General features: G+C 40.0%; 1 protein-coding gene across 4 annotated transcripts; it reads right to left on the reverse strand.

The window, feature by feature from the left end:
* tent4a (terminal nucleotidyltransferase 4A) lies at positions 1-16,576 on the reverse strand. Of its 4 annotated transcripts, none has more exons than XR_008301268.1 (14): positions 15,446-16,576; positions 13,274-13,397; positions 12,068-12,114; positions 11,372-11,492; positions 11,142-11,249; positions 10,005-10,133; positions 8,449-8,662; positions 7,597-7,723; positions 7,312-7,409; positions 5,859-6,037; positions 5,224-5,370; positions 4,917-4,970; positions 1,333-2,726; positions 1-1,197 (listed from the first exon to the last, which is right to left on the reverse strand). XR_008301268.1 is itself a non-coding variant. In XM_053231476.1 (13 exons), the coding sequence occupies exons 1-13, from the start codon at positions 16,297-16,299 to the stop codon at positions 2,610-2,612; spliced, it is 2,316 nt and encodes a 771-aa protein (XP_053087451.1). In that variant the 5' UTR covers positions 16,300-16,576; the 3' UTR covers positions 1,199-2,609. The 4 variants fall into 4 exon arrangements, 2 of the variants coding, with proteins under 2 accessions (XP_053087451.1, XP_053087450.1); XR_008301267.1 differs by having other exon boundaries at positions 1-1,205; XM_053231476.1 differs by lacking the exon at positions 1-1,197 and having other exon boundaries at positions 1,199-2,723.
* Positions 16,577-17,281: the final 705 nt, after the last annotated feature.

The raw sequence follows: 17,281 nt of genomic DNA on the forward strand, positions 1-17,281 counted from the left end.
TGGCTCAATTTAAAAGACATGTCTTTCCTCAAGGTAATGCACTGAACAAAAAGCTTTAAATCCTGGTTAATGTTTTAGAGAGATAGTCAGACAGCATGAAAGAGTGAGAGAACAAGAGTGAATGACGGAGTGAGGGTGCCGTCTAGTGGCAGAGCACAAATGGACTGCTGATGATGATTTAAAAACACACACACACACCTCGATATGGCAACTGATCAATAATTGCAATACCACATGTAGGTGGTTTTAAGAGTTTTATTTAAAAAATAAAATAGAAAATAAAGTACATAAAAATATTAAGGTGAAACAGCAAAAAAAAAAAAAAAAAAAAAAAATCCTTTAATTGACCTCTTGAATGCTAGGTGTGCCACTTTTAGGGCTTTCTCTATTAAATTCAGGGGCGCTTTTGGTCATACAGAAAATTGCTTAAAATTGCTCACATCTGTTAGGGAGTTTTGCACTCAGTACTGTAGTGGAAGTCTGTGTTGATCAAGGTCCAAGCCATAGAGATGAACACACACACACACATACACACACACTAGTCATGTTTCTTCACAAAGTCTGCATTTTCACTTGCTCATTAATAATAATAATAATGATAATAATGATAATAATAATAATAATAATAATAATAATAATAATAACACACGCTTAATTATGAGCAGAGTTTTTTGCCCCCCAAAGATGCTGGTTCTACCTAAAAGCAGATACTGCTATTATGATCATATTTGCCCCCTATTACATCAAGGAGTTCACTCTTACAGCTGAAAGGTGTGTGTAACGTCTCTGAGATGGCTACGACCTCACTGCGCACTTCAGAAACAGGTTCGTGACAGCAGGTTATTTTATACAAAGGATCCATATCAGTGGCATTCTGTCGCTTCATACCTGCACTGATATAATCCAAAAAAAAAAAAAAAAAAAAGATAGAGAGAGAGAGAAAGAGACACAGGAAAGATTGCAACTGCTGCCAAAACACTTTACGACAGCAGCAGTCAGACATTTTTTTTTTCTCATTTTTTAAATATTTTTCTTGCATACACAAACTGTTCACATGTACCTTGGTTAGCCTGCTAATCTGAAGTGCCCTGGTTTTACTCAGACTCTTTCTCGTCTTTCCTCTCTGGCTTCAAGATGTGGTTGTCAAACGAAGAAGGATTCAAAGCTCCATTTGCATAGTTACAATAACCTGTATGCCTGTAACACTCCAAAGTAACAGCAATACAGTTTAGTGTGCTATATACAGACAAGAAATATTATACAGTACAGGGAAAAAAACAAAACAACAACAAAAAAAAAAAACCTGACAAGGCAATAAAATATTACAAGTACCTGGAAATGCACATAAAGATTCCAGAAAGGAATCAGAGTAAGTTCCCTTTCTTGTCCCTTTTCGTTTGATTTGGGTGCCAACCAAGTGCTCAGGGAGTCCAACATGGGCGCTTTGGCCCGTCTCTCAGCTGCATGTTCATTTCAGCTTCTCAGGCTCCCATAATTACTTACACCTAGAGCAATCTAAAAGGGAAACACACACTCGCACACACACACGCACAGCCTAACATGGAGGTCCGAGTGCTGGAATATAGGCTTCTTTGGCTGTCATGCAGCGTAGCTCTAATGTAAACGGAGCTACGGCTAAGACAGACCCATGTTCGAGGATATACACCCATTCACTCTCATCTACACACACACACACACACACACACACACGAGTCGAGAGCGCTGAGAAAATCTGGAAACAAATGAGGAAATGGTGCCACCTACAGACAGACTGTTAAAATAATTCTTCAACACACACACGCGCACACACGCACACGGCTCATCTGAGTGCAGCGCCCCGTCCCACTCAGTGGTAAGGGTCAGGCGTGAGGCGATGACGGATTCATCGCCTCCTAAATTACTCAAATAAAGCTTAATGTCTAGAGAGTTTGTGAATCCGAATATGGGCAAGTGTGTAATTTTACAGAAATTAAAAACTCTATAAAAAATAAAAGCGATTAAAAAAAAAAAACATCTGGATGCATAATTAAATAATAGTTCTCATCTAAAGTGAACAAAAGAGAAAATAAGAAGTTATTGCACAAATAACCCACTCTGTGTCATCCACTCAAACATTTGTGATTGCTTGCACACACACGGTGAAAAAAAAATACACAAACACAATTCCTTACCCCTGTTATTATGATACTGATAAGCTGCTGAATCTAGCGTCTGTGTATGGTGTCCCATTAGGAAAAAAAAAAAAACCCTCAAGTGAAAAGGGAAGTCATGCACAGGAAAAGCAACAATAACAAAAACGTTTCCATTGTGAGCAGAAGTCATGGTGTAGATCATCAAACAGATCTGAGGCATCCTCAGGGGTCGAGTTTCTGAAATTCACACACGTGCACGGATGGAGTGGGAGAGTAAAGGTAGCACCACCGTTAGCGCAGCTACTGAGTGAGGAGCTGCGGCAGAAACTGCTGGTCTCTCGGCTTGCGCCCCACCAGCAGGAGGCCTCGTCGAGTTTTCATCGTTTTATGACAAGAGGAGGAAGAGGAGGAGCGGGAGGAGCAGGGGGGAGGGAGATGAAGGAGGTGGTGGAGGTAGGGAGGAGGAGTATGCTGTGTTTATCTACTGACGCTGGCTGGTAGACTGTCCCTTTTCTTATGGCGCCACGTGTTGCGGTTGTACTGCATGTGGCCGTGTGGTAAAGTCGGGTTGTGGAAGCTCTTGGGACCAGCCTGCTGTTTACACACAGGAGACAGGGCAGAGAGAGAAAGAGTTTGAATAGTTGTATAACTTTTATCAGTACTTTTACTGACCTGATTGATAAATTGTGAACCAACACGAATAAATTCATGTTTACAAAGTGTACAACTACAAATTGTGCTAAAGTCAGTAACAGCATCTTGTATGCCTATAATTGGAACTAGAGATGGCACTGATCCAATACCCAATATCAGTATCGGGCCAATACCAGCAGAAAATGATGGATCGGATATCGGACAAAACATCAGCTATTGAATCCTGTATCAAATGACAAAGTCTAGAATTGGATTTGGAAAAGAAATGTATTTTTGGAACTGGAAATGTTTACATATAAAGAGACTAGACTGGTTTTTCTTTTGTTAGGATTGATTTTATTATATTTAACCTTTATTATATTTACAAAAGTAAGTGATTTTTGTGTGAGAGTTTGAACTTTGAGCATCAGGAAAGAAAGTGGTATTGTACCATCTATATCTGGAACCTACTGGAACCTAGACTTGCACAGTATCAGATTTGTGCATCCTGACACGGTATATGACAACAAATTTTAACTGCTACCTGTTAGAATATAGGTGACAATCAGAAGAGCTTATGCTCTACATACTGAGGTATATACAAGAAAAACGGCAGGGTGGGAAATTTTTTATTATTCAAATAATATTTGACTATTCAATCTGCCACCCACACAAATTACATGCATGGCACAAAATAGTTTGCCTTGATCAGTGTGGATGCGCAGCGTGCTGGCTGGTATAAAAGCACACCGAGTGACACTGTAAATGTGCTCGATTTGGCATGCACTATCACACTCCAAATTAATGTGTGTAAAAGTCTAGGTAAATGCAACTGGATGTCACTGTGGGTGGAAAAAAAAGGCAAACTGACACAAAAATTGGGTTTTGGCCAAAAATAGGCTTTCCTGCCTATAATATGCTTCAAGAAACCATAAATATATTTAACCAAAATAATGTGGAAAAGATTTTATTTATTTTAAACTTGTCTTGGCTATCTTCCTGGAAAGCTAGGTAAGGAGCCAGTTTAACATATTCAACTGAGTGTCAGAAGATGTCTAAAACCTTGTTAGCTAAGTGAGATTTGCTCACACTGTGAACGTTACGCTTTGATCAAGTTGTTGTATCTACATGACATAGTGAGACAAACAATCCTAACCATTTCAGCTGTCAAACTGTCCATGATGCTCCTATGCTGCAGTCGTAATGAAACCTTTAAATGCAAATTTCTTCCGTTTCACTTTTGGGGGTAACCAGATTTTAAAACGCTAGAACTGTACTTGTGGTTGGGATACATGCAAAAAAAGAAACATATTTGACATTGTCAGGACTTGAAATGTTCAGGATTTCAACATGTGAAGGGTTTTCACCAGGCTGCCACGTTTAATTTCACATCAAAGCTGTGAGACGATGAGTTACTTACAACATGTTAAATGTCTCCTTATCTTACTGCCACATAGTTATCTGGATGCACACAGATGAAGAGCAACAAAAGCACAGCTTTCTTAGAGAGAATTTTACACATTGCAGCTGTAATTAAAGTTCAGTCAAACTGAAATTTGAACCCATTTGCTGCTTACCTTTTTAAGCTTAACTACTGAGATAAAAGTGCTGTAAGAGACTGCGCAAGAAGCGTCTCAGGTTGGAGGTTGTATTCTTTTTCGTTTCCATAGCATGGATTCATTTATCCATTTACCACGACAATAGTCTAACGCAACAAGCTCGCATGGAGACAGATGACTGGGCTGGTCCTACTGTGCTAAACTGAGATAAGTTTTCACAAAAGTGCATGTGGAAAAATAAACTACAGACATGCAGCTAATCTATGGTGAGTGAAACGTTCATAATCGGTAAGCAACACCAGATCTCCTTGCATAATCAAACCTTGTGTGTGTACAAAAACTGGAGGGAGGGGGACTAAGGGGGAAAAAAAAAAGTCTTCATCTCTTCCTTCAAGACCTTCACTAGATATTTTATCTGAAATGTGAACACAATCACACATCCCTACTCATTTTACAATTTGCCTGGATTCCATCCAAGGTGCTTGTTTATTATATTTAATATTTATGTTAACATTCTTAACTGTGTGTGTTTGAGTTTTGTGTTTTTTCTTTGTGTGAAAAAATCTTGGGTGCTTCAGGGAAACACACACACCTGTCTGCCAGGTAAAATGTGGAGAGGAAGACTCCCGGGCATTGAAACTCTCGTCTAAGGAAGAGACATCAGAGAGGGTGTTAGTGAAATCATGGTTTACAACAGAGTTATATGTACAAAGCAATTCAGCACAATCTTACAGTGATTTTAAATTAAATGGTTCTTTACTTTTGCTGGTAATCAGAAAAGTGCCAGACGTCATTTCAACGTCGCTCATTTTTGGAAGCATGACTAATGTGGTTTTTCTCCCTATATACAAAAAGCTGACTCAGAGGGAGGCGTTGCCCTGTTGTCTGTTTCTGCTCACCTGGTTGGCAGCAGGCATTGTGAGTGGCATGGTGAGGTTGGCCTTGCTCGTGCCCATCTGCAGCTCAGCGGGCAGCGTGCCCAGTGCCAGCGTCTGCAGAGGGTAGGAGGGCACTGCTGGAGCTGCACACGGCGTGCAGTCCGAGTCCTTCACAAAGCGCGCACACAAAGACAGCAAAGAGAGACAAACAGAGAGGGCAGGCAGTGTTAACTCTGTCAGTGTTACTCACAAAACACAAAGATTCAGCGATTATACAGATAAATAAAATAAATAAATAAAATAATAATAAAAAAATAAAGGCTGTAATATGAGGAAGTCAGAATTTTGAAAAAGTATTATTTTTTGATCAAACAGGCTGCGTTTTACATCACGGACATTTCACACTTTTCTGGCTAATAAACAATCAGTTTGAAATTGTTTATTAAACCCGTCTGCGTTTTTCAGTCAGATTAGAATAGATTAAAATGAATTAATATGACTAAATCGTCCAACATTGAAAGGAGATTTTCATGTAAAGATGAAAACCATGACTTAATCATGAAAAGGTTTGGGAAGGACAATGAAGTGGGTATAAGAAGCACTGATGCGTGAAGGTGTGAACGGGCGATTGAGCAGAAGAGGAGTGTAACGCTTACGATGTCGCTGCCTGACAGAGAGGAAGCTGATGAGTGCTGCTTAGGGCTGGACAGAGACATGGGAGAGTCAGCGCTGTTAGGAGACACAGAGTCCCTCTGGAGTTGCTGCTGCTCCTCCACTCCAACACTGAGCAAAGCGCTCGAGTCTGCCTGCTCCACCGAGTCTTTATGAGCAGGACCTGTGTGAAAACACACAAATGTTACAATGAGAAATGGGCTTTATCCTTAAAAGTGATGTTTTAAAGCTGTTACAGGAACATAATCAATGATAGGGAGGTGTAATGAGGCCCAACAGTGGAATGTTATATTCCTTTACACCACAGACACCACATCAATTTGCCAACGTTTACATTTTTAGCTATTAAACAATGACATGTATTTTTTGTCTGTTGTGTTTTTAATGTTGTGTAACATCCGCAAAATAAGTTCCTGTTATCACTTATAACAGCTACAAACCGTCATGTCATGTTCCCCCAGAAACCTCAAAGTGCAGACTTTCCCGTTTAAGAAGTTACAATTTTACCTCTGATTGTCACAAAGTGCTGACAGTGGAGACTCCTTCCAAAAATGCTAACATGCTTTTTAAAATCTGTTTATATGGAGCATCTGGCAAGTCTCAACACAAGCTGTTACTATAGAAACGATAACGTATTAGAATGAGTGCATTAATATTAAGCTGTGATTTGCAGCTGTAGCTACTGTCAGAGCCGACATTATTGAAGATTAATCAATTAATCTTTTGACAAATCAGAATTAAGAATTCAACAGATAAAATTATTATATCTGCTATATTTTTTTCTGGAATGCTAATTACAGTTTTCTTTTTACTTTTCTTCAACGATTGGCAAAGTATAGAAACAGAGTACACAAATCATTTACTTACAATTATGATAGATAATCAGGAGGAAAAATCCAATAGGTTAGGGGAATGTATACATTTCCCTTTCACTATAGATGTATTTTATATAATATACTCCATATGTAAGATGAATTTTTGTATACACTACTTATGAACATATTTCAGCTCAAATAGGCATAAAGAAGATGGATGTTCACCTCCATGAACAGATTAGCATACTAAATAATTCGTGCAAATTCTGGGAGTCTTAACGTTTCCCATGGCTGCTGTCCCAGAGGTCACACATATCCTCACACATCTCAGATTTCAACCTAATAAAACCTGTCTGTCATATTTACGCTCATTAAGGAGTAGTCAAGGGACTGGCTAGTGGATGTACTGCTGAGTGAGCGATACGCACTCCTCCACCCCGCCATCACAGACAGCTGACATGCTGCAGAGCTCCAATTAGATTTGCTGCCCTGATCAGCATTTTAATGAACCTGCTGCTGGGCGATACCAAAGTCTCTCACTCAGACTCACCATCAACCTGAACCTTTTCTCCTCCTGAGATGAGACAAAGTGTCCTTTATTCTCCTCTCTTTTAAATCTTACCGTTATTCCTCTCGGTTTGCTTGCTTCCCCACTTGTTAACGATCCACTCCCTGTAGTCGATCACTTCCTGGGTGACTTTAATGATGCGTCCCAAAGTGCTGTGGCAAAACAGCGAAAAGGAGACTGATTACAAAAACACTGAAACAAGGTGGGAGTTGTTATTATCTTAACATGATGCTTAACACATTATTCATCATTTGGCTTTTCAGCATGTACCCTTATGGCCTTCATGTTTAAACCGGGAAGGCGAGTGCTAAAAGAGGAGCGTGATAGGGTTTGCGTTACCTGTCGCTGTCCTTGTTGGGGTAGGAATTTGCGAGAGGCGACACTGCATGGCTGAGGACGATGTAGGCATAGTCAAACACATGTTTCACCTGCATGGCTCCGTATGAGCTCCTGCCTACATCATTACCTGAAGCAGAAAGAAAAAAACTGTTATAGATGCTGCAATCATGACTAGTAATCAGTTAATCCATTGTAAATATATGTACTGCTATAATCATAAAAACCATCTTGTGCTCATCCCAGGACTCTATTATTATTCACTATCTGCTCTTATTGAACATTTTAAACACTCTTCTACACTCTCCTTTCATCTCATGGAGTTTTTCCACACTACTGTTGCTAATGGCTATTGTTACAAGCACTACACAGAAACAAACTGAAGTGAGTAAGCTTCTATAAAAATCTATAAAAACCCAGAGATACACAAGGTGGGAAGGTATTCACCAACACAAGAAAAACATGTAATAGATTATGTTAAAAATCTCTCATTATGAGAGTTTATAGTGTTCCTGATTATCAGCTTGACTTTCTGCTCATGTATGTTTTCTTTTTTTTGCTTAAAACTATTAAATTAACAAAACTCTACATATGCAAAACAAGGACAGGATCAATGATGCAAAACATCGCTATTACATAGCATGGTGTGTGTGTGTGTGTGTGTGTTGTACACCATCTGGCATGGTATATTTTAAGAATAAAATGCACTAGTTGGAGCAGGTTACATTATCATTAACTTGGACACATCCCTCTCTTTGCCTAGCATAAACTATCATTATACTCTTGGGAAAATGGTATAAATGCTTGATGTGATGTAATGGAAATGTGGAGCACAGAAGAGTTTAAAATTAGCACCTGGAAGAAGAGGGTCCTCGATGCAGAGCATGGACGGCCTGTAGCCGTTGCTCATGGCTTTCATGATGTCCTCTTTGGCCATGTAGGCACCGCCGTTCTTTATCCTGATGCCTGTTTTCAGGTAGTTAAAATGGCGGCCGTACAGCTCGAAGAACTCGATGAGCAGAACACCAAGGTTCGTGTTGGGAGTTCTGGCGTCGATTCGGGGGTGGAGCTACGACACAAGAACGAGCTGACTGATCAGTGAAGAACATAAAGCCACTTCTCACATACAGCCTACTCTGCCCAGCATGCAGTCCAAAGCAAAAAGCTACAGTGAGGTCTATACGTCCGAGTCTACTACCATAAACTGCTTTTTAACCCTACATCCACACTAGCAAGTGGCTCATGTCGCTGGTAGTTTATCTATTGTGGGTATCCAGTATTTTTTATTGTCTGATGAGAAAGGGTAGTAGCTTCTAAACCTAACTAGTGAGACACAAATTAAATAAAGCACTAATCACTGCAAAAACTGGTTGTTTGATTTACATGTTACATGCTACCCTTTGGTTGCTTCATGCTAGCTATTTCGGCAGATTAGTAAGCAAGCTAACTGTAATAGCTACATACACACACCAGAGGCACCAACACTCTCTACTACTTCCTTCCAAGCTTTATTCTTCTGCATAATGTCTCTATACACATTTAATGAGAGGTTGTTGATGGGACAACACATCACTGAATTTGCGACCCTGTGTTGCGCATGAACAGAGAAAATAACCATCAAAAACAAATGCAAAATGTTATTATTATTCAAGAATGTTCTACACTATATGGCCAAAAGTTTGTGGACACCTGACCATCACACCATATGTGGTTCTTCCTCAAAATGTTGCCACAAAGCCTGAAGCACAGAAATGGTCTAAAATGTCTTTGTATACTGTAGCATTACAATTTCACTGGAACTAAGAGGCCTAAACCTGTTCCAGCATGACAATGCCCCCGTGCACAAAGCAAGCTCCATGAAGACATGGTGTGTTAAGGTTAGAGTGGAAGAACTCGAGTGTCCTGCACAGAGCCCTGACCTCAACCCCACTGAACACCTTTGGGATGAACTGGAACATCGACTGCACCCCAGACCTCCTCACCAACATCAGCGCCTGACCTCACTAATGCTCTTGTAGCTGAATGATCAGAAATTCCCACAGCCACACTCCAAAATCTAGTGGAAAGCCTTCCCAGAAGAGTGGAGCTTATTATAACAGCAAAGGGGGAATAAACCTGGAATGGGATGCTGAAAAAAGGTGTGATGGTCAGGTGTCCACAAACTTTATCTCATTTAAATCATGCTGCAGTACCACACACCCAACTTCAAAAGGACACACTATACTGTTCATTTCTAATGCAGTGCTGCTTGTTGCCAACCAAGAACCATTACTGAACTAGAACATCTAGACTAGAACAATGTGTTAGTCCCCACTTTCAGTAAATTACAAAGGACTCAAAACCCTTAGTACATTTTGATTGTTAATAAATTAATTCCCCCCACATTACTGTTATACACCCGTTGTACCGACCTGCAGGAAACTGATGACCATCAGGATGAGGCTGTAGGAGCTGATGCCTCCAGTAAAGACCTCGTTCAGATCCCTCTGCAGGAGGAACTGCTTCAGCACGAAGATCAAGTAAGGCAGCACGGTATACTTCTGTCAAGGAGGAGAAGAAAAACGATGCTTCAGAAACCCACACACGCTGCAGAAGAGACTTATTTCACATGAGACCGATCCATCTGTTCAGAGCAGCAGGAACGTGCTGGCTCCGATTCCAGACGGGAAGAGGTGTGACAACGGAAAACCGGCACAGTGAAAAATCATTCACAGGCACAACGTACAGCTCAGTCATGTACACTTATTTCACTTTCAGACTTTTCATCAGGTATTGGTTCAGTACTGGGAAATGCTAGCAAACAGTCAGCGTGTTTCATGCTTCAAATGCTGGCTCCACTGAATATATCCTACCTGTTAACACTGCTCGAGAGGCAAGCCAAGTGTTATGAAGAATGCCAAAAGTGACGGAATGAGGTTATAGCATGTATTTAATAGAACCTAGTGTCCGTAATGACAGATGAGAAAATCTACAGGCTACATTCCTCTTGCCTCACCCAAACCATGATGCTACATGCCCAACACTACATTACACATTTTGACAATCTAAGCACACATTAAATATATGATGAGCACTATGGAGTTGACAGTGGTATTAGCATGAACGTTGAACTTTTGGAAGCTGATCTGTTTGAGTAGAGTGTACAGACTAGGACAGCTGGAGAGCTGAAGAGACTAAAGTGCCACTGCATCACTCTGTTTAGGTAGAGATGAAGAAAAGACTAAATCCCACTGCACCATTCAACAGCAGGTAGTCAGCTGGCATTGTGGGTAACGTAGGAAACCATTAAACCAACAGGTCAGTGAAAGTTTCAACCAAAAAAAAAAAAGAAAAGAAAAGAAAGTCAACTCAGAATTTTACTGACTGGCACTGAAAATCACATTTTAATGCCAAATACGAATATGCAAATTTTACTTTGAACACCTTAGAGCCACTAGTGCCTTTGATCAAGAACCTCGGGTTTATGATGGATTTGAATTTAGTACTTGTATGCTTTGCAAAATAAAATGATGGCAATCTGAGGAGGAAATGCATTTAAATAACTTTACCTTCACATAATCCTTGATGAAGCGGGCAGCTTTGACTCCAGTCTCCACGTTGAAACTGATGTCCACTTTGACCTCTGTTTCCTGATCGGTCAATTTGATAATTGGTACCTTTATTAAAAGAAATCAAATGACGAATTTATAAATCACCAGTGAGGGGAAATTCCATCCTTTAAAAACGATGAGGGGTGACCCTGATGGTGGTCGTGGACATGTGTGTGCGCATCCCTCACCGTAGCTTTGTCAAGTACTTTGATAGAGAATGGCTCGGCCACGTTATTCTTCCGGAGGGCCTGTTCCAACTGCTGTAGGGGAGGTCTGTCCCATTTCCCAAACACCACCAAGTCAATGTCACTGCGCAATGCACAACAACAACAAACCCAGATTAATCCTTTCAGAGATGTTACAGCAGCAAGATACTAGACAAAAGGTCTAAGTTAGCGCTTGCTATTCAAAATGTCAGCAGATCAGCAGATCCATCCAAGTTCACATACCAGGATAATGTGATTGCTTAGGGCTTTTCTTAAGTGTATAAAAACCACAATCAATCAAAAATACACCAATGTAATGCTCAAAAGTAGAAAAATCCATCAGAGAACTGGGAGAAAATCCATAACACTTCAGACACTCATTTAATCTCATCCAATGCAGCCTGAAATTTGATTAATGCTAAGAATAAACTGACTATAAAGAGTTGTTAATTAAAAGACTATAGAATCATTGATATGGTGAAACTTTCTGTATAGAGGTGATTATTTAATCACCACTGATATTTAAGGAGTCTCCAGTGTCAGTGCATTGTAACAGTAAGTTTCTTCAGGACAGAGTATTTTGTGCTTTCTTGGTTACATGACAAGCTGCATATTTAGTCTTATTGATTTCAAGAGTGAGAGAGAGAACATTAAGATTGAGCATACGCACTGACTCACCTGGTTGGGAGGTAGAGTCCAGTGCTAAAGCTGCCGAATATCTGAACCTGCACAAACAGACAGAAGAAATGAAAACATAAAAAGCACGAAACATGTAAACTGGGAAAATAAAACATGACCAAGTCTAGGATTCTGCATGAATGATTAAAAGGTGCGCCCTGGCTAAGACGTTTACTACTTATAACTGCTTCAGACCTAATATAAAAGCACCCTGTTGCCAGCTAGTGCAGCTGTTCTGGTGCAGCCAGAAGGTTTTCATCTAATGTTCAGTCCACAAGAACGAGCTTGCGACATCCAACTGAGAACATAGATCAAACTCAAGACGGCTGGTGAGACAGCATGAAAATGTCTGGCTTAAAAATAAGTAGATAGATAGATAGATAGATAGATAGATAGATAGATAGATAGATCCTAATATGGTTCTCTGTTTCAGAGCTCTAATTTAAGGCGACTGGTCCGGACTGCTAGCTTTCTCACAGCTGCATTTTCATTCTAAGAACCTTTAGATGAATTAATGTAAACAAGTGTCTGGACAAAAGCACTCAACAAGAAAAGAAAAAAAAAAAACCAAGAAAAAAAGAACAACAAGAAAGAATAAAAAAGTGTTGCTATTTAACAAAGAAAAATATAATTATTGATAATATTGGTGAGATATTCTGTAATGAGACATTTGTTTAACATTTATGGAAGGAGTCTCCAGTGTCAGCACCTTAAAATGTTCTGTAAGTTTTACACCAGGAGTTTGTGCTTTCTGGTTTCTCTGTCTTTTTTTTTTTTTTTTTGTCTTAGTAACTTCATGAGAGGAAAAAAAAAAGAGAGTCTAGTGAGGGAATGATGAGTTACATCTGCAATATACGCAAGTAGAAACAGGAATTAACTTGTTTCGCAGATATTCCACAACATAACCATAAACATAACCATAAACGGATACAAAAGTATGATGTGTCGTTCATTAATAAATTAAAAATTGTAGTCAAATGGCTGTGGTTTAAGAGGAATAAAACACTTCAGGATGTGCACTCTGCTTTGCACTCTATTTTCCTATAACAGCACGCCCCATCACATGAAACAAGTCTCAGCCTTAACAAAGGTCCAATAGTCAAAATAGCATTCAACAGAATAATTGAAAAAGAAAATATCTAGCAGCCAAAGCTATAACGTGCAAATGTATACAGTAAGTTTAAAGGAACCAGTTGTTTCACTCACGTCAGCACTTGGCCACAGCTCCTTGATGACTGACTCGATTCGGTCGACTACCTCTTGCCTCATGGTGGCCTCTTCGGGTCGAGGGGACATGAAGTTGTAGAAGTCTATAATCTCCTCATGAAGCCTTGAGCAAAAGGAAAGAGAACGAATCAGGCCATTAATGAGTTACCAAATTAGAGCCATTATTACAGCACTGCACTTTTCACCTAAACATACAGACATTACAAATGCAAATATCTCTGTCAGTGTTTAAGAAATAGCAAGATAAACAAGCACTGGTTGTGATTATTCAGAATGACCGTCTAGCAGGCCATCTATTTGCAGCAAGAATGAAAAAATTCAGAGTTTAGAAAAAATGCAGAATACACAATCAGCAAACACCTCCTACACTCAACCTTCACTGGCACTTTAAATGTTTGACTGACCACATCTGCTGAAATGGCTGCACATGACAGATGGTCCCTGTTGAACTAAGAGTGAAAGAAATTATATTACATTACAAATATGGTACTATATTAAAATATGGGCCAAAATGCATAGACACAGTCATCTGGCATAGAACTATCCAGAAGTTCTTCAGTGTTGAAAGACTTAAAAGGCTGTTAATCAAGCTCTTTTAAAAAAGTCTCATCCATCTGTTCACTCTAATCTCTATGATAAAAAAGTATGCTGCTCATTTTATGAGTTATGATCTAGCCTGTTTTTTTTCCCCCCCCCTCAGGGACATCATGCTGGAAATGGATCGAAGAGGAAACCCCTGGCCTTTGCCATCTCCTCGTTCCAGCTGTATGGCGCTCAAATTTCGGATTTAAACATTCCCAAAAGCTACTCGTCTGGTCCAGCTGTGCATGCCTTAAGGAGGGGTTAAATCCTAATACACAAGTGATGTTAAATTTGGGTTGCATGAATGTGAAGAGACTCCAAGATTCCAGTTGCATTCATTTGAAATCACGCCAACTTCACACAGTTACACTTCCATCCTGTGAACCTTGTAGGTAAGAGCAAATGGAAAATAAGATGGTGAGCTGAAAAAATAAGGAAATAATCCCAAAGACTGTAAATGTATGTGCTTACAGAAGATCAGTCTGTAGTACTATTCAGACAGGAAAGGTTTTCTGGACACACGTCTTTTAAGTAATGTTGTTGGTGGTTTGGTAATGGTTATGTCCAATTCGTGTGTGATAATTAAGCTCTTCACAATGTGTGCATAATCATCGTACTAAAAGTCCTAGAGATACTCTGGTAATAATTACATTTCCCCCAGCTCCTCATGTAAAACTAATCCAATCCAAATAGCGCTTAGGTTTTATAGGTTGAAATGGACTGCAGTTTTACATGTTTAACAGCATGCTCTGGTAATCTGCTCCGGATAATGTCAAGCTGGACTAGATTAAGATTAGACCTAATAAGAGCCTGAAGAAGAGAAAACATGGTCAGATGATCCACAAGCTCACATCTCACTAAACAGTGCAGACTGAGGGAAAAATATGATTTTTTTTGGTTTTTAGAGGTTACATTCTGTTGCAAGATTCACCGCAGCAGGATCAGGAGTGCTCTTTACTTTACTACTTGAAAATATTTCATTTAATCAACTTACTTCAGCTTGACCTGCCTCAGTATTTTACTATAAATAACAAATATTACAAATACCTGTCACAATTATTAACCACAAACCAGTGTCCAAATTACATGTACTTTAAAATTAAATGAACTTTAAAAAAAATTTATATATGTAGATAGATAGATAGATAGATAGACAGATAATCACACACTGTATATAGAGTAACGTTATGTGAATAATTAGCCAGTTAGCTAGGGGTTAGCGTTACTAGCAAGAGTTTCTTGATAATTTGAGCTTTTTTTGTTTGTTTGTATGTTTGTTTGTTTTAACAACCATTCTAAGCATATGAAGTGTTTTAAATGAGTCATTTGACATCCATTTGATAAGAAAAAAAAACGTCAAAACACTAAAATATCATTAGACTTTAAGCAGAGGTAAAATTACAGCTAGCTGGTTTTGCTAAGCGACGGACCGAACCGGCTCACGCGAAAAGCTAACAACGCTCGTGCCACGACATAATAATAATTTACATAACAATTTAAAACATAATAAAAACTAAAACCAGCACCAGATAAACGTTAAGTGAAGGCAATTTCAGCCAGCGCGCTCACCCGTTCAGTCCGGGGCTGTACGTCCTGGTTTTCCACAGTGTAACGGGACTGACATGATTGCCGTTAGTCCAGTTGGAGAGAAGATAATTTATCCCGTATGTGCTCGCTTTATTTTCATTTTTCCTCCGTCCCGGGTGATGGTGGAGGTGATTGTTGTGGTTGTTAAATCCCGGGTTGAACGGGTAGCGCTTCATGCAGTTCTGCTGGAAATACGGCTGCTGTTCCTGATGGAAATATCGCGAATGTTGGTGATGGTGGTGATGATGATGATGGTGATAATGATTATGAAGGTGATTTTGGTTGACGTTGTTCAGTTCGCTGAAACTGAAACACAAGCGGTTTTTGTTGGTCTCGTTAGCCCTTATGGCGGAAGAGGAATCCGGGTAGGAGCTGTCCGTGCCCGGGTCCGGGGGAGACCGGGAGCCCTTCTCAGTGGGAGCCATGTCGGCTGCGTTCAGAGGAGGTGTCGCGGCGCTAACGTTGTTATTATTATTAATCGATAATGTCGCGAAGGCGCTCCGGACATTAGTGCTGTTTGCATTGCTCTGGTGAGAAGAAGAAGATGATGATGAGGAAGAAGCAGAAGAAGAAGCAGGAGGAAGAGGAGGAGGAGGAGGATGGTGGTGGTGGTGATGGTGGGTGCTGGATGAACACCCAGACTCACTGCACACATCTTTCCCTTGATTTTTACACACGTCGCAGAAGCCAGCGGTGACACACAGCTCGCTCAGCTGCTGGCGGTGATGGTGCGCCGCGTTAGTCCGGATTCCCTGAGACGTTTCCCACACATGCATCCATAACGCATTAGCAGGTCCTTTCTGTTCCGGCTGAATCCAGGCGACCCTCGGATCCATTCAAATTCCACTAGCTTAGCTTAGCTTAGCTAGCTTATCCACCCGGGATAAAACACACCCAGCCGTCCTGGGTCCTCCTATAGCGTCCTCCAGACCGAGAGCGGTTTAACCAGGACACACGGTTACATTAAAAACAACATGTAGCTCAATAACGAAGAGCCGAAAACTGAGGACCAATCAGGGGTCTGTTTGTTCCTCTCGGCCTGTGAGACAGTGGATCCAATATGGCGACCTCCCATCACTCCCATTTAACAAGCCTGAGGAGTCCCACACCAACCACGAGCATTTTTAAAGCACACACACACACACACACACACACACACACACACACACACAAAGTTTGTCTTCATATCCTTGTGAGGACCCTCCTTTGACATAGTTATTATTGCTCATTAACACTATGCCAACACCTAAATCTAACCTTAACCTTACAAACTAAAAGGAAACCTTTTGGCTTTTTTTTTTTTTTTAGTTTTATAATTAAAAGTATCTTTCTTTCTTTTTTTTTTTTTTTTTTTGGCAAAATAGCAGTTATTCCTTGTGGGGACTAGCCAAATGTTCTCATGAGATCAAAATTGTCAGACATTCTTATCCTTGTGGGATCATTTGAGCCCCACCAAGATTGAAAAACATGAACGCGCACGCACACACACACACACACACACACACACACACACACTTTCGTCTTAATATCTTTGTGAGGACCCTTTTTTGACATAGTTATTATTGCTAATTAACACTACACCTACACCGAAATCTAACCTTAACCTTAGAAACTAAAAGGAAACCTTTCAGCTTTTTTTTTAATAAATAAAAGTATCATTTTTTTGTAAAATAAGTTTTTTTTTTCTTGTGGGGACTAGCCAGATGTCTTCATCTCCACCACGATTTAAAAGCATGCACACACACACACACACAATCAGAAAACTTTCATTATTAATCATCAATAAAATGTAGTGTCTACTTTTTTTTCCCCAGATTA

This window comes from Pangasianodon hypophthalmus, chromosome 29 (assembly GCF_027358585.1).
Source record: "Pangasianodon hypophthalmus isolate fPanHyp1 chromosome 29, fPanHyp1.pri, whole genome shotgun sequence".
NCBI classification, from domain to species: Eukaryota; Metazoa; Chordata; class Actinopteri; order Siluriformes; family Pangasiidae; genus Pangasianodon; species Pangasianodon hypophthalmus.